This window comes from Salmo trutta, chromosome 27 (genome assembly GCF_901001165.1).
Source record: "Salmo trutta chromosome 27, fSalTru1.1, whole genome shotgun sequence".
In the NCBI taxonomy this organism is placed as follows: Eukaryota; Metazoa; Chordata; class Actinopteri; order Salmoniformes; family Salmonidae; genus Salmo; species Salmo trutta.
This window is the reverse complement of record NC_042983.1, coordinates 29,680,432-29,706,827: the sequence shown is the minus strand read 5'-3', so window position 1 is coordinate 29,706,827 and position 26,396 is coordinate 29,680,432. Positions and strand designations below refer to the sequence as shown.

General features: G+C 45.5%; 1 protein-coding gene across 3 annotated transcripts in view; it reads left to right on the top strand.

The window, feature by feature from the left end:
* LOC115164854 (protein FAM222A-like) overlaps positions 1-26,396 on the top strand; it is a 64,023-nt gene that overhangs the window by 18,338 nt on the left and 19,289 nt on the right. Inside the window, exons 1-2 of one of the 3 annotated variants that reach the window (XM_029717721.1) lie at positions 6,149-6,284; positions 14,227-14,381. In XM_029717721.1, the coding sequence (XP_029573581.1) occupies positions 14,276-14,381 (106 nt within the window). In that variant the 5' untranslated portion in view covers positions 6,149-6,284; positions 14,227-14,275. Of the gene's footprint in view, positions 1-6,148; positions 6,285-11,664; positions 11,687-14,226; positions 14,382-26,396 lie in introns of those variants that run through there. The other 2 variants (XM_029717722.1, XM_029717720.1) reach the window with 2 other exon arrangements.

Below are 26,396 nucleotides of genomic sequence, written 5' to 3'. Positions count from 1 at the left end.
ACAGCAGTGTTTCTGTTGAACCTTATTTCTGTGCGTGCGTGTGTGTGTGAATGTATACCTATGTGAGACTGCAAATGTGTTAGTGTGTGGTGAGGGGACTTCTTTGTGTTTTTCTGTTTGAAGTCGATACGGTTCAATACAAACACTGCTGTCCCAGATTGAGTTCTGCGAGCTGCTGCAGCCAGCGTCAGAACACAATGCATGTGATCCTTTTCCCCTCGACCCAAAAATATTCTCTGCTCTTTCACTTTCAAGGGGTTTGCTATGCATAGCTCAACTGTGTGTGTGTGTGGGCATTTTCCGCCTCCCCTCCCCATTGAGGCAGCACTCTTGTCCTGCTGCCCCATTGTTTACACTGGGGATTGATGGGGAAGCCCATCCGCCACTCAATAGACGCCCCCATCTGTCGGTTGCATGCCTGGGCATCGCAAGCAGGGATTTGAGCCCATCTCGTGGGGCTCTGTCTCTGAAAAGGGGTTTAAGACTGCTGCGGTGGGGTGTTCTCCCCCCCCCCGTCCTGTCGCAGGCCACAACTGACACAGCCGGCTGGGAGTCTTTGTGAAGGATGAGAGGCCTTCATTGTGTCTGGATGAGAGGCCTTCACAGAACACCCCCTCCCCCGAGCGACAGGGTCACCTTGTCCCCCAAACAAACGCTGCCCACAGTGGCTGTGTGTGCTTGCCATTAGGTCAAGTTGCCTTGGCTGTCTGTACATTTTTCTAGCATCTCTCCCTTTTTAACATCCCAGCCTATTCAGCTCAGGCTGTCTGGATCAAGCTTTCAAAGGACATCTGAGATGTGAGGGGGAAACACTCCAAACTGTTGAAACTGGTCTTAGTTAGCATTTAGGCTTACAAAACTGCTGAAGTCACTCTTTTGTCTTTTCACTGCTGATTTGAGGATTCATTAAAATGTATATTTGTTTTGTCTCTTCCATGGGGAATGAGCAGTCTTAAGCTGGGTTGTGGGAGGAAGAGCGAGAGAGCGTATCAGGAAGTGCATGAGGCAGCCAGGGGGCAGGAGAGGAGGTCACCTGGTAAAAACAGGCTACCACAGAACTAGGTGTCCCTAGACACCAGCTGCCACCACTGTCAACCTACAAAAACAGCAAAGGCTACTTAGCAGGTTTACAGGTCCTCACCAATCCCCACAGTCACCAACCACTGTGCTGCTCCTCCTTTCAGATAGTTCAAACTAGGGTTCAACACCACCAACGGCCCTCCCCTCCTCGACACCCCCGCACCTGCTGGTGGCAGCTCCACTGCATATCTGAATACATATATATATATATACATATTTTACACCATCTTATTATTAATTGTGCAGCGGGGCTGGTGCTAAGTAGTGTGGTGATAGACTGGTTATTCACAGCTCTACTGGGAACGAGCGCATCATCGGGAGAAACTCCCTCCTATCAGATCATTTGTCATGAGCGATGGACAATTTACACCTAGAGCCTTTTTCTATTTATTCACCACTGTGATGTCACTGCAGTTTCCTACCTTCATCTCTCTCTTACCCCCTCGTCTGGTGGAACTCCTCTCTTATTCTCTGGGGGAGCTGACTAGCTTAAATCATCTTCATTGAATTGAAGTTGTGTCGGGGGAAACTTTGGCGAGCCATGGAGGAAACGGATAAGCCACCTGATTTGGCCCTGACGCTGGGGAGGCTGTGGGCTGCTGTAAGAAAAGTGAGGAAGAGGAGGATGAGTGAAGGCTGTGTGTGCCTCCTCACAATGCCTGGTCAGGACAGAGTGGAGATCCTGGCTGGGGAAGATGGCCTCCCATTACAGCTAAACAAAGGAGGCTGTTGCATTATGCTGCAGACTTCCTGACGCTGCAGAGGAAGGGAAAGTGAAGGGGGTGTTGTGGCACAGTAGACCAGAGTTAGTGTGTGTGTACAGACAGTGCTCTGTAGGCTTGGTCTGGATCGTTCCGGACGTCAGTCTTGTACAAACCAGATTTTTATAGCTCGAATTTGGGGCCCTCATACCAATTATGCAAACTATAAAAAAATGTAAGCAGGACAGTCTTTTAAAAAATATATAATTTAATCCTAACGTAATAGATTCTATAAAAAATGCATGAGAGGAGCTTTATAGATGAAACTAGAATGAGTGTCTATCAAAGACTCCAGTGAAGGATTCAGAGGGACTGGGCAGGAGGGATGGGTGCTATTGCCTCATTATTCAAATAGGATGTGATTAGCATAGAATGAAAGACGATTTATGGTTATTCCGGTGTCTGCATTGGCAGTACAGCATTTACTGTGATGCGGCCTATGCAGAAGTCAGGGCATTCATACTCTGCTTTGTAGAGCAGAGCTGTTGTGAAGGAAGTTGTCTAATAAATGTGTGTTTATACAGGACGTACCGCCCCCACCTACCGTCAACCAATTATGTCAATGCGGACCCATACGCTTTATAACAAAATTTGGGAGGCGCACGGCAATGCGGTATGGAGCGTGATTTGGCCATGTTCGGTAGGGAAGAAATGGAAGTAAACAGTCCGAAACTAGGTGAAACAGGGAGGAACTATCTGAACCAATAATTGAGGCAACATTGTGTGGTAGTTCGTTGTGTGTTTGCTGGGTCAAGTGACCATCCAGACTGAAAACAGACAGTATGACTGTTCCCTATGATGAGTCCTCTGTGGAGGGCCACATCCCTGGATTGGGATGTGCAACAGCAATTGTTGATACAGCTTTTGACTGTGTCATAGTTCAGATACCAGAACAGCTACTGAAAGGGATCTTTCTCTCCCTCTCTACACAAAGTTGGAGAAAATGGATTGAAACCCCCAGTGAAAATCGAGCCTACAAATATTATATGGATTTGAAGTTGTGCCTCTGGGGTGAATTCCTAGTTTTTTTTTATGTAATAGTTGTCTGCGTTCGTGGAATCAATCCAATTGGGCTTAATCGATCATCTCTGTGGAAAGGTCAGGAGAAGAGGCGGCCATGTTTTGAAGTGCTTTTTCTCAGAAAGAAGCGAGCGTGAAATGTGACACCATATGAGTAGGCCAGGCGTTGACGTGCAGATATCGAGGCAGAAAGGGTGGCCCATGGGGTCGATTTAGGCAGATCATCTCTAAATACATCACATATCATCACAGAGAGGGAACACGTATAGCTGCCTATACTTCGATTTGCATATTCAATAGAAAAGCATATTAGCGAGTAGATTTAAAAAAAAAAAATATATATATATATATAAAAATGTATAAAGGGGACATTTAAAAAAAAGCAAATGGGGTCAACAGTTGTGTCGGAGGAGGGTGGTGCAATGTTGGGGGGGGGGGGGTGAAAATGACATTTTCAACTTACTGCCGGGGTGTTTTGATTTAATATTGTTTGAAGTTCTGGGTCACTTGGCTAAATCCTGGGCGGTCTTTATCTAATGTGGAGTGGGTGGTTGTTGTGGGCAGGAGGCAGCAGCATCTGTGCAGTTGAAAAAGGGCTCTCTAGCTAATCCTCTGCCCAGGGATGACTCAGTGGGGTGAAGACAATTGCCAGGCTGCTTTCTCATGCTAATGGTTTCTCCAACTAGATCTTCCAAGAAAGGGAAAAAATAAAACAAAACTGGGGGGAGGGAGGGAGGGAGGCATGGTGGTGCAGGAACAACCAACCTAGCTAAAATGGGGTTTAACTTACTGTGGATAGGGTTCCAGTTGTAATGCCTAGGGTCAGGAATCAGGAGTGAGGTTTTGTTTTGGAGAGAGAATAAAGAGAGAGGTTGTCCATAGTATTTATGTGTATGTGACGTCAAAGACTTCAATGTTCTGAGAGGAGGTCACGCGTCAGACTGCCACTCACCCTTCATCTCCATCCTCCAGCAAGGTGTCAGACTCAGGAGTGGTTTGAAATTGAATTAATATGCCGGAATTTATAGATTTCATTCCCTTGCCATTTCTGCTGGGAGTGAAAAGAGTATTAGTCTCCATCTGCACTAATTACTGGGTGTTGGCAACACTACCTGTCTCTAGTGACGGACTAACCTGCGCGCAGAGCTGAAACTCACAGGGCTGTAGCCTGGAGTAGCAGCCACTATTCTGATGGAGAGGTAGCCACAGGAAGAAAGTCTCTGGGCTTTTTTTATGCTGATGTTTTTGATGCGCCGGGAACACCAACTACTTTGAACTTCAGGAGCGACATTATTAAAGGGGATGACTTCATCCTAGTTTGTTCTTTCTCTCTCTCCATCTATCTCTCTCAAAGAAAGAGGCAAACTCTGTTCCAATCTGACACCCCCCTCTCCCCCAGGAGACACAACTTCTCCAAATCCTTGGAGATGGACTAATAATCAGTCATCCCCAGCCGTTCTCACTCCACGATTGCTCACCCCAACGGTTCATCTTACTGCACACTCGTTTTCTTCGATTTGTCTTCATTCTCAGTGTTTTGTGAGTCTGAGAGAGACAAGTCTAGCAGTCATATTGGTCTCCATATCTCCTGGTTCCATGAGAACAGCTTGGTGGAGTTTCCGTGCCGCCTGTAGCCAGCAGGTGATTAAGATAAACGTGCATTGGGTCTCCCCTCCCTCACCGTCCAATAGGATTGTCTCTCGTGGTGCAAGCAGCCCGGCTTTGCTCGGTCAGGACCAGCTTTGAGAAGGAGCACGATGACAACAGCTGGACACTTGAGCATTACAGGCTAGAGGGAGGACTGCTGAGATCCCCGGGTCTGAAAACGTGACTGAGTGTGTGTGTGTGTGTGTGTGTGTGTGTGTGGAGGATAACACCTGCTAGGTTTCTGACTGTTTGCTGTGTGCTCATTGCCACATATATAGTAGGGACCTGAAATCCAACAACACAAAAGTAAATTTGTCTGTCATCTGTCAGTTTTATTGAATGCGATCAGAGTCAGTATTTAAACTGTGGACTGTTTTTGATTATCCCGGAGAGTGCCTCCCTGCAGAACTGAACATTTGATCTATGACTCCCTCCAATCAGAGACCCTGAACTTGTGCTTTGCACCAATGGGAATTGGGGTCACCTTAGTAACACAGAGTTGTTCAGATTTAAACATGAAGGAGAGAAGGAAAGGCATCACATTGTTTCTTTTTTTAATTATATTCCATTGATTTATTGACCAGCACACACATTTTCAGACATACATGTTTTCAGACGGTATGCGTGCGTGCGTGTGTGTGAGCGCGGTTGTAAATCTTTGCTCTTTCTGTCGCCCTCTCTTCATCTGCATATGATTCCTTCCTAAAATTACGACGGCTTCTCTTTGATCTGTTGGAGCCAAGCTGAGAAACGACGGCACCAACAAACATTGAACCAAACGGTGAAAGACGACGCTCTGTTTGAATATTCAAACAGAGCAGTGTGGGTGAGGGGGCAGTATAATAGACCGTTGTGTTGTTGTGTTAATCCATGAATAGATCTAACTGTGACACAATTTCAGAGTGTGACTCTGGGATACTCTCTGTGGGTTTTTTGAGACCGGGTCTGGAGACGAGACCTCGAACAGTATGATAGGGTTTTACTGAAAGAGTTCTGGAACTGATTAAGTCTAGTAAGAGCCCGCTAGGCATAATTTTAAAGTTAGCTTAGCTTTAAACAAAAATCAAGCACATTTTAACAAAAAATCTATAAAATAACAACAAAAACTTTAATAAAATATTACTAAAATAGATTCAATTTAAGCTGATTTTGGAGTTGTAATTTGGATGTTAAGTCCTACTTCAGGAGTATGTAGTCAGTAAGCGGTGTAGGCTACAGAGCAACCCAGTGACTCACTGACATGTCAAGAGCTGGAGGCATCATTGGGGCCGTTACAGGAAAGTCACTTCTTTGCGGTGGACCACAGAGACTAAATGCAGACTTGCTCCTGTTTCCTCTGTCTCTGACAGACTCCACTTTTGCTTTCATTTCCCACAGGCCAACAACGGCACCAATAAGTGTATTTATTTGTCATACATATACTGTAATGCAGGGCTTGTTGCTTGGTCAGAGTGTCATGGTTGACTCATTTGGGTGACCTTTTATTGGGCATTAATGACCACTAGCCCTTCACTGATGCAACAGTTGGCTCAGAACTCAATTGCTATGTCATGGTTGACATTTGATTAGTCTATGCAGGTGTGTAGATGACCTATTCTCTGCCATTGGACTGACAGCATCATGACTGATAAACTGAAGCTGACTGGAATATGGAACCAAAAGGGTACCACTTTATTTGACCGCCCAGTTTTAGCTGGTACTTAACTTGGCAATAACTAACAAACTGGGCTGTGTGGTGACAATGGATATACTTTCTGGTAGGCATACTTACCTCAGGTAAGGTTTTCTAATTGTTATCGTACAGTATTACCATCAATACTAGCAGTGAAGTTAATGTATCCTGCTGCACCATCCTTACATGTTATAGAAAATAATGTGTCACCTTGCAAATGGTTTCTGTAGGATTTAGAACACAATGGCCTTCTGTTGGTCTAGGAATTGGTTCTGCTGGTGTGTTGGGCTGGGCAGAACTGTTGGGTATAGACTGTTGTTATATGGTCTCTTGTTTGTGGAGCTGTGTGGGGTTTGTTAACAATGCTTTATTTAATGTCCCTGTCAGCAAATGTCCTCTCAGAATTTGTGTGTGTATGTACTTGTGTGTGTCTGTGGGAGTCTCTCCCTTTTGTGTTTGTTTGTAGCGGTCCTATTGCTCTATCCACGATAGAGTAGTGTGAGTGTTTATTGCTGTGTGTGAAGGAAAGTTAAGGAGAAGGGGGGGGTTTACTGCCAGCCACTCCTAATGGGGCCTTTCATTCTCCCTCCATTCATGTGGCGGTATGGTGTGAGAGGGGGTTAGGAAGAGAGAAGGAGAGGGAAAGAAGGGAGCTAGGAGATTAGGGGGTAGAGGCAGTGCCTTGTTAGAGGAAAAGAAAGGGCTTTGAGTGTGTCTATTGGATTAACTTGTTTGGACTGATTAACAGGGGAGACACAGCAGCTTGTTAAAAGCGCTTCATGGGGCGTCCCACAGTGAGCCGGTGGGTCACCATTCAATTAGGCCCAAGCCCGCCCTGTTCACTAAGCAGGCCCACTACCAGCCAGCCACTAGGCTCCCTGACCAGACCTGCTATGGGGGATGAGAAGGGGGGGGGGGGGGTCACCAGGGAATAGCGCATGCACGTGTGCACACATGCATTGACAGACACTACACACACACTACTCCTACATTCCTATTAAGGCTTCCACTTTTGGAGTGTGAGCGGCCCTTTTCTCGGTTTGCTCTCCCCACCTATCTAGACAGGGTGAGACATCTCCTGTGATCAATGCTCCACTTTAACAACCTTTAAACTGAGAGAATACCCCCTTTCCACCAGTCCACAGTCTCTTTATTCCAGCTTATTCGCTCATGTGCAGAGATGGATCTTCTGCCCCCCATTCCAAACCCTGTGGCAGTGGAGTTAGCAGATGGGGGCAGGGGCCGATACTCCTGGCTTTGGACTTCTCCTCTCATTGGTGTAATAAAATAACTGTGTGTGGACTTGATTAGTGAATAGGGGGCAGGTGGTGTGTGTGTCCATTAGCAGTACCTTCAGAAGTGGTTAATAACCCAAACTTGCTCCCATGCCGACACAATCTGTTTTTAGGTTGTTAAAGGATTGTGCGCGCATACATTTGTTTGGGGTTTTTGTTAAATTTTATTTCCTGCCACTGATAGAAATCTGTTTAGGATTAGAATAGGTGAAGAGGAGGGGATAAACGGACGGGGGGACGTGACAAACAAGTCCGACTTCCTCCTCTCCTCTCAAAGTTAAGGCAGTAATAGGAGAAAATTGGTTCTTGGAATGGAAGGGGAAAGCGGTCTCTTTGAGAGCAAGATAATGACTCGGAATACATTTGGCAAGAGCAAATGGAGAGTAATGGAGGGGTAGTTACACAATTGTCTTTCCTTTTAGAAGAGGGAGGGAGGGGGAGATGAGGCATTCCCCATGAGGATGGTCTTTGGTCTCTATCTATGCTTTGTGCCCCCCCCCACCCATCATCCCCCTGAACCACTAGCCTTTAACGAATGGGCTGTGAGGGAGGGCTTGTTGTGAAATTAGTATCTTCACAGAGGACACAGAGAGAGGCTTTTAGCCTGTGAATGGCCAGTAATGAGCTCAAAGTGCCTGTGTGTTTGGGCCAGGCCTGCCTCTGTGTGTGTGAGCGGATATGGCACTGCACACTAGTGGGCTTTTCAGGGGCACCTGGCAGGGGGAAACCCCTTTGTGTGTGCACATATAGGTCTTCAGTTGGTACACTATGTTACAACAATTTGTCTAACAGATCCCCAGTAAGGATTCATTTGAAATATTGATTAATTTGGTTGGATTGAGTTTTCAGAACTTTCTTTCTTTGTCTTTCAATCTGTGCATTTAAAATATATAAATTTGCTCCTAACTTTTAAGACCCCAATAGAATTCTAGAATGCTGCAGTTGAGAATTTTCTTGATTTAAAGCAAATTTTCTCACACATTACAGACATGGCTCAAAAATAAAACACAATTACAAGTTAACTTAGTTTTAAAGAGCACAACCTCTTCTTTAATGACACCACATTCATGCCAATAAGACTAACACTCATTTTGTTTTTCATTGTGTGAAGACACTCACTATCAAACAATTATTGACACTCAACACAAAAAACCCTACAAATTACTTACTCAAAATGTACCAAGTATAATATATTATCCAAAATGTGACCAGAGGACAATATTCAGAAAGTATCTCAACCCACACAAAGTAGGCTATTTGATTGACAACAATTATTACTTCTGTAAAAATGCAAACAACTATTCAGAGACTATTTAAAAATGTAGATAACCTCTCAATAAGATTTAGTACAGACCAGGCCTGACACAAAAAGTAGAAATAGTAGCCTACGTTGACAACAATTCAGTGAATGCAACAAGTACTAGACAGATCAAATCAAATGCGCCGAATACAACAGTTGTAGACCTTAGTGTTAAAACTTCTTAGGGATAGCCCCCTTTTTTTTCCATCAACTTTTGCCTAAATTGACATACCCAAATCTAACTGCCTGTAGCTCAGGCCCCGAAGCAAGGATATGCATATTCTTGGTACCATTTGAAAGGAAAGGAAGTTTGTGGAAATGTGAATTGAATTTAGGAGAATATAACACAATAGATCTGGTAAAAGAAAATACAAAGAATAAACCAACCGTTTTTTTCTTTTTCAACCACCATCTTTGAAATGCAACAGAAAGGTCCCACATCTAGCCATCACTCGGTGTAATTTCGATTATGTCCACAAGATGGTAGTAGTGTATGTTCAAAGTTTCTGACAGAAAGCTTGAAGTATGAGCAACTACATAACATTTAGTGTGAAGTCACCCAGGTACATTTGGGCAAATCGTGAAGGACACATTTACGTTCACATTACATTTTTCTGCATGAATATAGTCAAATCTGTATACTTGAACTTTGATTTAGCTTTTCCAGTATTAGTAGCTATATTATAAGTTCAACATTTGTAAAATACCCAGTTTTCATATCTTCATAACTCTTCATATTCTAATAATTTTTGTCCAAAAGGAAAAGGCTTGCTGTCGCACAAGGTTAGCAGCTACATTTTGTGACAGATACGGGGTTTGCGGATACTACCGTAAAGCCCAGCTCATTGGCAATCTAGTTAGCTTTGTTTGACCCCGATTGGTGCTTATTTGACAAAGTTAGTCAATCAAGTGAAGACCGCCCACGTCATCGGCGTCCCATGAAGGTGTCACTCTGACCAAATTTGGTGACCTATAGGATATACTACACCCCTAATGATATAGTGAAGTCTGGTTACATTCTAGGATCTCAGGAATAAATACGAACGTGATTTGACTGGTTGAAACAATGTTTAGGGTTAGATTTTGCAAATTGAACGAGTGGACATACAAAATCGATTGTGCAAGCAATATGGATCTTCTTAGGATATGAACAAATATTTTATCTAACAAAATGACACTTCATGTTATCTCTGGGACACTTTTGGATGATAAACCAGAGCAAGATTTCAGAATGTAAGTACACATTTCACCTTCAGAGCTGAATTTATCAAACCTATCATGGTGAAAAGTGTTTTGTTGTTAGGAGCTCTCAAACAAGCCTCAAACAAGCCTCTTGGACCTAGACTTGGCGCTCTGGTACCGCTTGCCGTGCGGTAGCAGAGAGAACAGTCTATGACTAGGGTGGCTGGAGTCTTTGAAAATGTAGGGCCTTCCTCTGACACCGCCTGGTATAGAGGTCCTGGATGGCAGGAAGCTTGGCCCCAGTGATGTACTGGGCCGCACACACTACCTTCTGTACTGCCTTGCGGTCGGAGGCCGAGCAGTTGCCATACCAGGCAGTGATGCAACCAGTCAGGATGCTCTCGATGGTGCAGCTGTAAAACCTTTTGAGGACCCATGCCAAATATTTTCAGTCTCCTGAGGAGGAATAGGTTTTGTTGTGCCCTCTTCACGACTGTATTGGTGTGCTTGGACCTTGGTGTGCTTGGACATCCACGAGCTTCAGACCTGTTTTAGTATGATTCGATCTTAGTCCTGTATTGATGCTTTGCCTGTTTGATGGTTTGTTGGAAGGTATAGCAGGATTTCTTATAAGCTTCCGGGTTAGAGTCCCACTCCTTGAAAGTGGCAGCTCTACCCTTTAGCTCAGTGTGGATGTTGCCTGTAATCCATGGCTTCTGGTTGGGGTATGTACGTACGGTCACTGTAGGGACGACGTCATCGATGAGCTTATTGATGATGCCAATGACTGATGTGGTGTACTCAATTCCATTGGAGGAATCCATATTCCAGTCTGTGCTACCAAAAAACGGTGCTTTAGCTTAGCATCTGCTTCATCTGACCAGATTTTATTTATCGAGTCACTGGTGTCTCCTACTTAAAATGTTGCTTGTAAGCAGGAATTAGGAAGATAGAATTATGGTCAGATTTGCCAAATGGAGGGTGAGAGAGCTTTGTATGCGTCTCTGTGTGTGGAGTATAGGTGGTCCAGAGTTTATAAAAAATAAAAAATAAATTCTCTGATTGCTGATTAGAAATTTGGTAAGACGGATTTATGTTTCCCTGCATTAAAGTCCCCGGCTACTAGGAGCGCCGCCTCTGGGTGAGCGTTTTTCTGTTTCCTTATGGCAGAATACAGCTCATTGAGTGCGGTCTTAGTGCCAGCATCAGTCTGTGGTGGTAGGTAGACAGCTATGAAAAATACAGATAACTCTCTAGGTAGATGGTGTGGTCTACAGCTTATGAGATACTCTACCTCAGGCGAGCAAAACCTCGAGACTTCCTTAAATATTGTACACCAGCTGTTATTTACAAAAATACATAGTCCACCGCCCCTTGTCTTACCAGACGCCGCTGTTATAACCAGCCAGCTGTATGTTGATAATGTCGTCGTTCAGCCACAACTCCGTGAAGCATAAGATATTACAGTTTTGAATGCCCCGTTGGTAGTTTAATCTTCCGCGTAGGTCATCGATTTTATTTTCCAAAGATTGAACGTTTGCTAGCAGAATGGAAGGCAGTGGGGGTTTATTCAATCGCTTAACAATTCTCAGAAGGCAGCCCGCCCTCCGGCCCCTTTTTTCTCCACCGTCTCTTCATGCAAATGACAGGGATCTGGACCTGTTCCTGGGAAAGCAGTATCATTCACATCGGACTCGTTAACGGAAAAAAAGGATTCTGCCAGTTCGTTGTGAGTAATCGCAGTTCTGATAACTTCTGGATATTTTTGGTCATAAGGGATGGTAACAACAACATTATGTACAAAATAAGTTGCAAAGAAACTACAAAAAAACACAAATGGTTAGGAACCCGTAAAACGTCAGCCTTCTTTTCCGGTGCCATCTTAATCAAGCGATGTAAGTCATATGGAAACAGCCCAAGCTGCTTGCTATAGTTAGCTATCATATGAGCTCCACTGCGGGGGCATCTACCCAAACACGACAGCTAAGCTGTCAAACAATAGGAAAACGAGGCTATGCATAGCCTATGAATATCTAGCAAACATAACAAACCATAACCTAAGCCCAACATTACTCTAGCCTTCATTTTGGTGGCTAGTTATATGGTAGTCTGTGTACGGCTAGCTTGTGAAAGTGCAGCCCAAATTTACCTCCACACATCTTTTCTTGCATGACAGACTAACTATCTAGCTAGCTATAGCAAGCAGCTTGGGCTCTTTCCATATGACTTACATCGGTAGAAACAAGACAAAACAACCAACTAGTTAGGTGACTACATACAGCTAAACACACACTGCACTGCAACTAATTCATGAGACAGAGGGCAATCATTCCAGCTCCACTGCTGATGTGCTAGCCTGTACCAATAGGAGACTATCATGACAGGACTTGCTAATCTGAGAGCTGTTCCACAGCATCAAACATCGACAACACCAAAGATATATGTACTGTTAAGTTATTTAACTCACCTCAACATCATCGCTTTTCAATCTGCAAGGACATGTCCGAATCCATATCATTAACCAACACAGATACAGCCTCTTTCACAGTTAACAGTTGTGTTCGCTTCGACGCCATTATTTTGAGAAGTAAACCCTGTTTCTCTTTTTATGGTTGACAACAGCCACGTGAGTACAACAGGTAAAGTACATTTTGTGATATTGACACAGATATTATTGTTAGAAAAACAAGGCTGTTCGTGGCCGCTATAGTAATTTAAAGAAATGCCTTCGAAGGCCGCTACGGCTTCTAAAGAGTTACCGCTAGTCATTTACTCATCATTTTAATTCCTTTCTTTCATATTACAATTAGAATCTATAATACTAAGTAGTGATTCACCGGGAAAATGAATTAAGGGGACCGGTATTTGACAGGCGCGTGAGAAATAATTGTTTAATAATCCGCTGTGCATCACGGCGAGAGACGGCGGCATTGACAGCCCCGGTGAAATATTTGCCTGCTCTCTTTGTTTTCATGTAATGAAAACGATACTGATTCATATCCATGCATTGCCGTCAGGAGACTCCATCAGCACAGTGTCCCAGACAGAGGAAAGAAATGGCTTGAAACATCATAGCCAATACTGTTTTTAGGTCTGGTTGAGGTTCTGACCTACTGTTTTTACATTGCACGTCTCTTTTTAGTTTACAAACAAAATGTTAGTCTACGTCTAATGAGAAGATGCAGTTTGCTTCTTTATGGTCATTAATTCAGCCCGCGGTTCTTGTAGTCACTCATCATTGTGTAATCACTCATCATTGTGTAATCACTCATCATTGTGTAATCACTCATCATTGTGTAATCCCTCATTGTGTTGGGTGATATGTGACTGAATTTCGATCTAATCCAGTCTATGTGGATGGGGCTGCCCTGCAGGTCTGTGTATGGGCCTTGACGGAGGTGAGCTTGGCTGCGTGTGTGCATGTGTTGTGTTCTGTGTTTCCACACTGATGGTCTTTTTGAGGCTCTGTTCCTCTAGAGCAGGGTAGAGCTGGAGATGTTTAGCCTAGGGGGAGATTGATTAGTGCTGTCACTGGACCTGATGCACTGCTGGCACTTCCAACCCATTTTCACTCGCACGTTTTGCTCTTCTATCCTTGTGGGGAGTAAAATGTATTTCCATTCAAAATCCTATTTTCCCTTACCCTAACTCCTAACCCCTTACCCTAACTGTAACCCTAATTCTAAACCCTAACCTTAAAACAGCCTTTGTCTTCATGGGAAATGTCCCCAAGAGGAAGACTTTTCCTTGTTTTACTATCTTTGTGGGGACCTTTGGGGGCTTTAGGATCTTGGTCCCCCAGGTCTTTGCTGACATTCTCCCAGTGTGGTCCCATGTTACCTTGTTGCAGGTAGACTACTGTTTTCTCAGCATTACCATTTAGCTGTCTATAGATAATGCAGTCACCACGGCACATGCTATGCACTGCTCCGGAAGGAGTGTGTACATGTACGTACTGCATGTGTTTTCATAGACAGAAGTCAGGCTCGAGCAGACGTCCTATTTATAAATGTCAGAGGTTGGACTCTACTCCTCCTAACCTGTCTGACTCTGCTGCCCCCAGACCAGCACAGTTGTAGGTGGCATAGAGCCAGTTCCAGTCCCAATCGCTAAGCAGGCAGACAGTTGTAGGTGGCATAGAGCTATCCCTGTCCACCACTGAACTTCACAGACCTCCATGCCCATGGAGCTTTGCTTCTTCTAAATCCTCTTGCTTTTCTCACATTCTTTCTTCAACCCCCTCTTTGTTTCTCTCTCTCTCTCCCCCAGGTTGGCCTTGGCAGTCCCCCAGTTGTAGTTGTCCGCCCGCCCCCCCACCATGCTGGCCTGCCTGCAGAGGAGGCAGAACCCTCCAATCCCATCCTCCCAGCACCCCTTGTGCGCCAGCAAGGCCCTGGAGCCGCCTCAAGCCCTCAGCCGAAAATGTGAGTCCAAGACAAAGAAGGGTCAGGAGTTTTGTTAGGTTTCCCAATGTATTTGATTTGGTAGAGGGAGACCTTGGGGTTGTTATGTTGTTACTCATTGTGAATAGAGGGACTGTTTAGCTGTGCTGACTGTGCAGAGTTTAACGTGCCTCCCTGGCCCTCGGTGACTGTGTAGGTGTGTGTGTTGGTTCTTCTATCCTTGTGGGGTTCTAAAATCCCCAAAAGTCCCTCTCATAAAATACTGTATATAAAGGGCCATGAGAAGTTGTTATGGAAATGAAAGAAACTAGTTTGGACCAGCTAAGGATTAAAGAAAGCTGTCGTATTCCCCTGGAAGGTGACTTTCTGCCTAATTTCCCTGAAGCCTCGGGATTAGTCCTTTAGTGGAATGAGACTGTCCTGTGTGTGTCGGGGTGTGTGTGTGTGTGGTGGAGGGGGCTGTTCCGCTTATAGAACGCTCCAAGAGTCTTTAGTGGCCTATGTTTGCATGGCAAGCCGATTTAAAAGGGAAGGCGGATGGAGAGAAGGAGTTAACCTAGCATTTTCAACCTCAGTTTACAAAAGCTTAAACATGTTACAGTTCCACCTGCTAATAGCCCTAATTGTCAACAACATATCACTAGTATAAAATAAAACGATTCCACTAGAGAAAAACATACTGTTGGACATCTGCATGACGCAATTTAACCGCGACTAGTGGGTCTGGCCGCTTATGTATACATCTTCCTGTTGCATGTGTAACCCCTAGATTTCTGACTGTTGCATGTGTAACCCCTAGATTTCTGACTGTTGCATGTGTAACCCCTAGATTTCTGACTGTTGCATGTGTAACCCCTAGATTTCTGACTGTTGCATGTGTAACCCCTAGATTTCTGACTGTTGCATGTGTAACCCCTAGATTTCTGACTGTTGCATGTGTAACCCCTAGATTTCTGACTGTTGCTACTTTGCAGGACTGACACAGGATCATCGGGTTCAGTTTATTATAGTCTGGCAATAAAGCACACAGCATAGGTGTTCAAGTTAGAATCAGACGATTATGAATTTGCATTCCTCCAGCTCTGTCTTCGCCATAATCATAAATGAAAGGGCAAACATGGCTATAATAACACAATGTGATTGTATAGTTTTACATAGAATAAATATCACGAGAACCAATTGTTTTTATTTTACAGTAACGTGAACCAAGACTCAAAATGGGAGTACAACAACGAGCTAGCTTCCGAGAAATACATTTTCAACACAGTAAATAAATGACAACATACCTGGCCTGAACTAGGTACCTCTGCCTCCCAAACTCACATGACTGCCCTCCTCAAGCGTCTTAGCCGATTGCGCTACATCATAACTAGCTAGTGAGGCGACACAAGCGCAACACCTCAGCCTGAGGGGTAAGTGTCACACATCCCCATGTAATACACATGATTGGTTCAACTGTCAAAGGGGAATGAGAGGACAAGGTCAGTGTTGCTTTTGTTCAGATCTACGTGTGTGTACGTTTGTTCAGATCTACGTGTGTGTACGTTTGTTCAGATCTACGTGTGTGTACGTTTGTTCAGATCTACGTGTGTGTACGTTTGTTCAGATCTACGTGTGTGTACGTTTGTTCAGATCTACGTGTGTGTACGTTTGTTCAGATCTACGTGTGTGTACGTTTGTTCAGATCTACGTGTGTGTACGTTTGTTCAGATCTACGTGTGTGTACGTTTGTTCAGATCTACGTGTGTGTACGTTTGTTCAGATCTACGTGTGTGTACGTTTGTTCAGATCTACGTGTGTGTACTTTTGTTCAGATCTACGTGTGTGTACGTTTGTTCAGATCTACGTGTGTGTACGTTTGTTCAGATCTACGTGTGTGTACGTTTGTTCAGATCTACGTGTGTGTACGTTTGTTCAGATCTACGTGTGTGTACGTTTGTTCAGATCTACGTGTGTGTACGTTTGTTCAGATCTACGTGTGTGTACGTTTGTTCAGATCTACGTGTGTGTACGTTTGTTCAGATCTACGTGTGTGTACGTTTGTTCAGATCTACGTGTGTGTACGTTTGTTCAGATCTACGTGTGTGTACGTTTGTTCAGATCTACGTGTGTGTACGTTTGTTCAGATCTACGTGTGTGTACGTTTGTTCAGATCTACGTGTGTGTACGTTTGTTCAGATCTACGTGTGTGTACGTTTGTTCAGATCTACGTGTGTGTACGTTTGTTCAGATCTACGTGTGTGTACGTTTGTTCAGATCTACGTGTGTGTACGTTTGTTCAGATCTACGTGTGTGTACGTTTGTTCAGATCTACGTGTGTGTACGTTTGTTCAGATCTACGTGTGTGTACGTTTGTTCAGATCTACGTGTGTGTACGTTTGTTCAGATCTACGTGTGTGTACGTTTGTTCAGATCTACGTGTGTGTACGTTTTGTTCAGATCTACGTGTGTGTACGTTTGTTCAGATCTACGTGTGTGTACGTTTGTTCAGATCTACGTGTGTGTACGTTTGTTCAGATCTACGTGTGTGTACGTTTGTTCAGATCTACGTGTGTGTACGTTTGTTCAGATCTACGTGTGTGTACGTTTGTTCAGATCTACGTGTGTGTACGTTTGTTCAGATCTACGTGTGTGTACGTCAGATCTACGTGTGTACGTTTGTTCAGATCTACGTGTGTGTACGTTTGTTCAGATCTACGTGTGTGTACGTTTGTTCAGATCTACGTGTGTGTACGTTTGTTCAGATCTACGTGTGTGTACGTTTGTTCAGATCTACGTGTGTGTACGTTTGTTCAGATCTACGTGTGTGTACGTTTTTCAGGTATGTGCCAAGGTTGCGACCAAAGGTGTGTGTCCTGGTTCCATATATGGTGGCGTGAGTTCCGGACAGGTTCCCTAATGAGCTTCCAGAAAGTGAGAGAGACAGAGAAGAAAGGGGGAGGGCTGTGAGAATGAGTCAGAGGGGAGAAATGGAGAGTAAGAGAGAAAAAGAGGGAGGCAATGGCTGTCTTAATCGATTCTCTCTCCCTCCAATTTGGACAGGATTAGCCCACTTCCTCCTCGGGCCTCTTATTGAAGAGCAGCCAGTGGGAGTCAGAGATGGAATCAATAGAGAAAAATAACAGTCTCTCTCTCTCTCCGTCTCTGTCTCTCACTCTCTCTCTCTCTGTCTCTCACTCTCTCTCTCTCTGTCTCTCACTCTCTCTCTGTGTCTCTGTCTCTCTCTCTGTGTCTCTGTCTCTCTCTCTGTGTCTCTGTCTCTCTCTCTGTGTCTCTGTCGCTCTCTCTGTGTCTCTCTCTCTGTGTCTCTCTCTCTGTGTCTCTCTCTCTCTCTCTCTGTGTCTCTGTCTCTCTCTCTCTGTGTCTGTCTCTCTCTCTCTCTCTCTCTTGTGTCTCTGTCTCTCTCTCTTGTGTCTCTGTCTCTCTCTCTTGTGTCTCTGTCTCTCTCTCTTGTGTCTCTGTCTCTCTCTCTTGTGTCTCTGTCTCTCTCTCTCTTGTGTCTCTGTCTCTGTCTCTTGTGTCTCTGTCTCTCTCTCTCTGTGTCTCTGTCTCTCTCTCTCTGTGTCTCTGTCTCTCTCTCTGTGTGTCTCTGTGTCGCTCTCCCTCTCTCTGTGTGTCGCTCTCTCTGTCTCTCGCTCTGTGTGTCTCACTCTGTCTCTCGCTCTGTGTGTCTCTCGCTCTCTGTGTGTCTCTCTCTCTCTCTCTCTCTCTCTCTCTGTGTGTGTTAAACCCTTTGATTGAAAGATTACCACTGTGGCCATATATAATGAGTGGATTTGAGAAGAATGGCCTCCTTTCTGTCCCGCGGAGGTGAGACTGAGTGTTGGATTTCAGCATTGTACTGTACTTTACAGCCACTGGCCCTTCAATGAGAGAGGGGATTGTTCAGCCAGGCTCAAAAGGGGTGCGGAGAGGCAGATGTCAGCTTTGGTCAGGGGAATCGTGGGCACACACACTGGGCTCCTTCGTGCAAAACTAGGTCCCCGTCGATTGATCACCCTCTGGCCCAGTTTGAGCTGAGGGAGGAGGAGTGGGGTAAAGTGACCCTGGCTTTTAGCAGCCCGAGTGATGCCTGTCTCTGCCTACCTGCCTACCAGACACCACCCCCTCACAGAGAGAAATAGGATGTGAGGGAGATTATTACCTGGCAGTGGCAGGAGAGGTGAGCTGCTCTGCCATTTGCATCTGCTGTCCTTTGCAGAAAAGCAGTGAGTGGGGGGATGGTGAGGTGGTGGTGGTGGGTGAGAGGGTGAGGGGGGCAGCGATGCTGAGCAGCTGCACAGTTCATTGATGCGACTCCCATTAAAAATCCCTCATACCCTCAATAAAAAAGGACTTAACTGGCTTCGCCATCAGCGGGAAGAGTTCAGATCGGCTCGCCAGACAATCAATTTCCCCCGAGCGCATAGAGCTTAGCGGGAGAAACGGGAGGCGGAAAGAGAGGGATGTTTCCATTATCACAGTCTGCTCTGCATCTGGGCCAGGAGAGCGAGAGCGATGAAGAGAGGGTGATGAGGGAGAGAAAGAAATGGGAAGCGGGAGAGCGGGATGTAGAGAAGGAAAGAAAGATGGGAGTGGGAGAGCAATGGGGGGGGAACGAGAGAGAGAGACTGGGTTTTTAAAATGCCATTGACTCCCTGCCTTTAAAGGTCCAATGCAGCCATTTTTATCTCGATGTCAAATGTTTTCTGGGTAACAATTAAGTACCTTACTGTGATTTTGTTTTCAGTCTAAAATAAAAATACAAAAAATGCTTCTTGGCAAAGGGCAATTTCTCAAGAAAAAATGTGGCTAGGACTATCTGGGTGGGGAGGGGAAACTGAAATGTAGCTGTTATTGGCAGAGAGGTTTGAACCTCCCTTTTCTATTAGTGGTCTAACTAATTTATCGCATGTTGATGTCACCATGGAAGGCCAAAACTCCATCCCACCAAAATGGGCCAAAATTTCAGGCGGTCTTTTCAAACAGCTCTTACACTAAAAGGGCATTATCATCATTTTCACAGTATTATTCCAACCTCATAGTGTGGAAATATATATAAAACACTGAAATATCTAGGTTTTGACTGCACTGGACCTTTAAAAATATCCTATTGGATTAGCCTCACTGGGGTGGCCTTTAGATGTAAAAAAAAATCTCTTCTCTTGCTCTCTGGCCGTGGAATTAAGAGTGGGGAGGAATTACTTAAATTATAAATCATAGGCATTTGCTTTCAGCGTGCCCAAATTCCCTGTGTATGGGGCTGCACTATCCGTGCACCAGGACCTGTCATTTTTTTTATTAAATCTCCCCTTATGGGTTGACATTTTGTAGCTCACGTCCTGCCCTCCCCATCACGTCTGCCACTATACGCTGCACTTCGTGAGAAGCAGGGAGGACACGGCAGTGGAGCCAGTGTCTCTCTTCAGGCCGTTCTCCCCCAGAGAGAGGGCACCCAGACCAGTCAGAGGTGAGAGAGGGATGCCCCTGACCGTAGTTCCCAGTCACCCAGGCTTATTCCTCTCACCCCTCAGCCTTCAGGTCCCTACCCCTTCGTGGTTGTGGAACCGGCCTCTCTCTAAATAGGGAGACAGAGAAGGGTGTAGCTGAGGGCCCCAACGAAAGGCCGCTACACACCGTATATGACGCTCCGTAGCTCTGTTTGAAAGCGTGTGTAGGGCCCTTAAGGGGGCTGGTCAGGAGGGACCGCAGCACTCAGCAGCCGTTCATTTGGAGGAGAGGATGGAACCTTTTTATAGTCCCAGACAGAGGCTACTGTACTCTCTACAGCAGGTCAACTTCTCATCTCACCTACATAACAATGGAACAATTTGATGAGAATGTGAGAATGTAACAATTTGATAAGAATGTGAGAATGTGTTCGCTGTCCAGGTCATTTTATTCTCTTATTTCATCGTATGGTTTGTTTGATGTCGGAAAGATCAGCAGGAGTGATCATGACGCTCGTGGCTATCAATATGGCGTGTTTGTGACAGCCCTGTCAGATTGGGATCTGCACGTCGCGGGTTCTTTCCCCGGTCAGTCCGCCGTAGGTCCTGCCCTTGTTAGACCGCACATGTCACAGACGCTCCTGTGTCTGCCCCGTGATTGGATCAGACCTCGGGCTCTGCCCCCTGATTGGATCAGACTTTCAGCTCAATCTGTGTTGTGCCTCTAGCCAACAGCAGGCCCTGATTCTAAACCCCAAGTCCAGAAGGCACGCTGATACCATCATCCAGCAGGCCTTGAGAGCCAATCATGGAGGTGCACAGAGGGTTTCTATGGCATCAGTAGAAATAGAATAACTAGAACGGGTCAAAATGAATGGGAATGCCCATTCTAATCATCTATTTCTATGCTGATATCCTAGGTTCACTACGTGCCTGGTATCCATAAACATAGAATGGCTAGAACAGGAAATACGTTTATGAAAATCTATTTCTATGCTGATATTCTATTGGCCCTAGTCAAAAAGTAGTGCACTATATAGGGAATAGTCTGTCTGAAAAAGCACCCTATCTACCACTCTGGTGTTTAAGCCAGAGGTAAACATGACAGTAGAATTACCTTTCCATATCCAATCGGATACCTCCACAGCCTGTTATGGGGAGAAAAAGGGAAAGGTTTTCTGTAGAATACTTAAATGTGGCAGCAGAAATGACAACCTTTTCCCTGATTGCCTTTGAGCCCGGGGGGGGGGGAGGGGGAGAGGGAGAGGGAGAGGGGGGGAGGGGGGGGGAGAGGGAGAGGGAGGGGGGGGGGAGAGAGAGGGAGAGAGAGGGGTACGTACCCGGGGAGAATCTGCATGCACTTGACCTTTCCCCACTGATTGAACTGCGTCTTCCATCTCCCGTTTGGAATTCCACAGGCTCACTGCACATGGCCGGCCGCCATCATTATTCAATTTATTCCGTGTTAGGGAACAGGGAGAGATGTTAGTGTCCTTTTCTCAAAGTGAGAGGTGATTGACAGCCAAGCGTTCCATGCCACACCCCCTCAGTACCACTAAGTGTAACAGCCACTCACATGAATAAAACAAATTTAAAAAAGCATGATGTAACTACTTCACCTGCGCTCGATTTAAGCTTGCCTGGTGCCATGGAACTAATGGAATAGTCCCAAAAGTGCACATCGCGATCAAGCCCTCAAATATGTTTGAAAGAAAACAACTATTTGAACCTGGGTCTGTGGTTTGGTGGATGGACACAGTCTGGGCATACAGTACACGCACCAGCAGCCTGTCTCATGCACACTGGCACTCCATTGTGCCAGGAGGGTGGTGGGCATCACAGGGCTGGCACTCAGAAGATCATTTCCGGCAGGCCGCATCCCACAGTGCCATGCCCCTTCGCTCTGCCCTCTGCCGTCTGTTTATGGGGCACGGCGGTGGTGTGGGGGTGAGGAGTGTTGTTTCTTCATAGGGCAGTGAGGCTCCAGGAAGCAGGTTTTGGCCACACTGGGACTTGGTTTGGAAACGTACTGTAGGCTCCCCGTTCACAGCTAGATGGCATTTTGGTATCGCAGGTGCAGGGCAGTAACACATTCTATCACTGTGTGCTGGCTGTGACATTCTATTTTCGCTGAGATATGGCAGCCTATCACTGCCAAGGGTAGGACTCTTTCTTCATCAAAATGTGGATAATTAACGATGCTGTAATACTCTTACCTCACTGTATTGTGTGCATGTGTAAGGGGGTTGGCCATCTGAGGTATCATGACTGCAGCAGTGTACAGTAGCTGTGTCAGTTGTGAGTGTTCTTGCTGACCCTGGCTGTCACTACTGCTCTGTGGATCCCTAAGGGCTAAAACGAGTCATCCACCCAAACCACACTGTGCTTTTAAGTGACAGAAGGATTTATGTAGAGAGAACACTCAATCTCTCCTTCCTCATATATCCAGACCGGTATCCATCCAGATTGGAAGTTTCCTTTCTGACCTGCATTGAGTCATTAAAGGTATGTCTGTCTCTTTGTCTCTTTGTCTCTTTGTCTCGCTCTCTCGCGCTCTCTCTACGCTGGTGTAGTGCAGAGAGTGGAGGGCCTTGTTGTCTGTACAGCGTTAAATATTAATTGGGAATCAGTGGAGGACTTGTCTCCTAAATGATAGAACAGAAGGGCCTGGGCTTTTGCCTCAGGCAGCCTGCGGGAGCCTTCTCCCATTTACCTGCAGGCCTTCTCCAGTCTGACAGCCCTGCCCAGGGCCGGCCTTCCCTCCTCTCCCTCTGCTGCTCTGCCTGCCTGCCTCCTCTTATCTCTGGCTCTATGTGCTCCTACAATCTCCAGCCCCCAGGTCCCGTACTCAAACTCTGGGTTACTTGAGTTTGTGGAGGACGGGTTCTGTGTGTTTGTGTGTGCATGCCGCCGGCTCTGCTCCCCTTGTTTAGGCATTTTGAGGAAATAGTGTAGCACAGTCGCAAATACTACTGAAAGACAGCAGCCAGGACAGGAGAGGTGCCTTGTTGTCATCATAGATGATATAGCTGGTGTGTGTGTGGCTTTACACAGAGCCTCCTTTTGTTCCTCTTTTATCAGTGCTATCATCTGGAGAGGTGTGTTGTGATTGAAACTAGTGCCCCAGTGCATGCTGGTCCATTGGCTGTGTGTGTGAGAGATCAGGGATCATTAGTGTATAAAAAGGCCAACACTACTGTTTTGGAAATGAAACGCAGTCTGGGTTGATGTTGAATGTTGGCTCTGTGTCCCTCGGCACTGGAGCACAGCTTCTAACAGGGCAATGGGGGCACATTGTGTTGGAGGGGGCTGGGCGGAGTGGGAGAGAAACGGACAGAGACGGGGAAAGGAGAGAACAGGGGGCTGGGGTGACTTTGATGCCACAGGAATGAGTTCACGGGCTCGTGAGCACAGGCCTAATCGCACATGACAATATCGGCTGGCGTGCCAGTCGCAATGCATAACAGCCCCCCCACTCACTGGTGCTGCTGACTCGGGTATTTGCTGATAAAGCTCTGCTTTCTAGACCATGCTGTGTGTACAATGCAGGTGGCCAGACTCGTCACAGCCATACCACCATGCCATACCCCCCCCCCCTCCAGAACCATGCACTGTACCAGGCCCAGGCTCCCGTCGGGTACACTCCATTTTAACCAAAGGACAGGCTGGTGAATAAAGAAAGACTGGCGTGTCACGGTGCTTGAAATTAGGTCAGGTCTATGGGCTTTGCCGGCGGCGTGAGATTGTAAATGTTATTTATTTTTTCTAAGTTCGATTGGACACCCGTTTTTTGGCATAGCTCTTTTTGTTTGGCCTGTTTTTTGTTTTTCGGGGTCGCGTGAATTGTGGGGGTAAACATGTTGCCCCAGATTCGGTGTTTGTTTGGTACACGGGCCTCCGTCCCACAATAGAGCCGACATGGCTACTGCTGACGTCCCGCATTCCTCCTCCCCAGCCAACACAAAGGGGGACCGGCTCGGTCAGCTCTGTCTCTTTGTTGGTCTCGCTATCTGCTCAACCCGGGAGATGGAGGATTAGAATCACTGTTGAATATAGTCAGCGACCTCCTTTTTTAAATGTGGGAAGTTTTTTTACTCTTTGGCTGCATGTGAAATTGCACCCTATTCCCTATATAGTGCATTACTTTTGACCATAGCCCTATTGCACCCTATTCCTTATATAGTGCCTTATTTTTTTTACTAGGGCCCATATGGAATAGAGTACCATTTCAGACACACCTCTGTTTATCCTCCATACAGTCTGTCCATGACATATGCTGCACAAACAACACTGAGCTAAGATGACCAACAACAAGAAATATCCATAAATATTTAGCAAGAAAGCTTCATTTGAATAATTCAGCCATAGGAATTTTGTGGTGGTGACATATGGAAACGGTCTCTCTGGATAACAAAATCACTATAAAGGTACCATTAGACATGACCACCAGCGTTACTAGGACTACTCCGTCTAATAATAATCCTAATAATGGTAACACTTGAGTATTGTAGCAGTGGTGTCTGCAGGGGCTCTGCTCTGGGCTCGGCCGGGGCTCTGCTCTGGGCTCGGCCGGGGCTCTGCTAATGCAGCCCGAGCGCAGACAAATGGAAAGTGACGTGTGTGTGTGTGTAGAATGCTATTTGTGGTGACGCTTTGACTACAGATAATAAAGTGTTCGCCACAAGGTGATTTCACTCTGCAAGCACCCCAAAAGGAACTCACTTACTCTGGGAGAGAGAGAGGGAGAGAGAGTGCAAGAGATGGGAGGTAGAGAGAGGAGAACATCCAGACTCTTCTAAAATGATGCACAGTGCTAGCTACTAGAGGAAGTAAGGTTCAACTGGAGATGGGAGGTTTGGATAATCTGTTCTAAACAGGATTTTTGTGTGTGTGCTAGGCCCTGTGCACAGGGAACTCCTTCAGAATCAATCAATCCTCAGTCATTTCCCCTACAGCCCATAAAAGGCATGTTGCTACATCAAACCAACAAATTAGTTGATTGATTAACATCTGGGTATAGAGATAAATACCAAATAGAAAATAAAAACAATGGACATAACTATATCGCTATATACAATGCATTCAGAAAGTATTCAGACCCCTTGACTTTTTCCACATTTTGTTACGTTACTGCCTTATTCTAAAATGGATTACATTTTAAAAATCCTCATTAATCTACACACAATCCCCCATAATGACAAAGCGAAAACAGGTTTTTAGAAATGTTTTCAAATGTATTAAAAATAGAAAACAAAAATACCTTATTTACATTAGTATTCAGACCCTTTGCCATGAGAATCGAAATTGAGCTCAGGTGCATCCTGTTTCCATTGATCATTGTTGAGATGTTTTTACAACTTGATTGGAGTCCACCTGTGGGAAATTCAATTGATTGGACATGATTTGGAAAGGCACACATCTGTCTATATAAGGTCCCACAGTTGACGGTGCATGTCAGAGCAAAAACCAAGCCATGAGATCCGTAGAGCTCCAAGTCAGGATTGTGTCAAAAAACAGATCTGGGGAAGGGTACCAAAAAATGTCTGCAGCATTGAAGGTCCCCAAGAACACTGGCCATCCTTCTTCAAATGGAAGAAGTTTGGAACGACCAAGACTCTACCTAGAGCTGGCCGCCCGGCCAAACTGAGCAATCGGTGGAGAAGAGCCTTGGGTTCTTGGTCACCTCCCTGACTGATGGTCACTCTGACAGAGCTCCAGAGTTCCTCTGTGGAGATGGGAGAACCTTCCAGAAGGACAACCATCTCTGCAAAACTCTACCTATCAGGCCTTTATGGTAGAGTGGCCAGACGGAAGTCACTCTTCATTAAAAGGCATATGACAGCCCGCTTGGAGTTTGCCAAAAGGCACCTAAAGACTCTCTCAGACCAAGAGAATCAAAATTCTCTGGTCTGATGAAACCAAGATTGAACGCTTTGGCCTGAATGCAAAGCGCCACGTCTGGAGGAAACCTGGCACCATCCCTATGGTGAAGCATGGTAGTGTCAGAATCATGCTGTGGGGATGTTTTTCAGCGACAGGGACTGGGAGACTAGTCAGGATCGAGGGAAAGATGAACAAAGCAAATTACAGAGATCCTTGATGAAAACCTGCTCCAGGGTACTCAGGACCTCCGATTGGGATACAACACAGGAGTGGCTTCGGGACAAGTCTCTGAATGTCCTTGAGTGGCCATGCCAGAGCCCGGACTTGAACCCGATCGAACATCTCTGGAGAGACCTGAAAATATCTGTGCATCAACGATCCCCATCCAATCTGACAGAGCTTGAGAGGATCTGCAGAGAAGAATGGGAGAAACTCCCCAAATACAGGTGTGCCAAGCTTGTAGCTCATACCCAAGAAGCCTCGAGGCTGTAATCGCTGCCAAAGGTGCTTTAACAAAGTACTGAGTAAAGGGTCTGCATACTTATGTAAATGTGATATTTCAGTAAAAAAGAAAAAGATATAAACTTGCAAAAATGTCTAAACCTGTTTTTGCTTTGTAATTATGGAGTATTGTATGTAGATTGATGAGGGGGGAAACATCTTTTTTTTTTTGAATAAGGCTGTAATATAACAAAGTGAAGGGGTCTACATACTTAACGAAAGA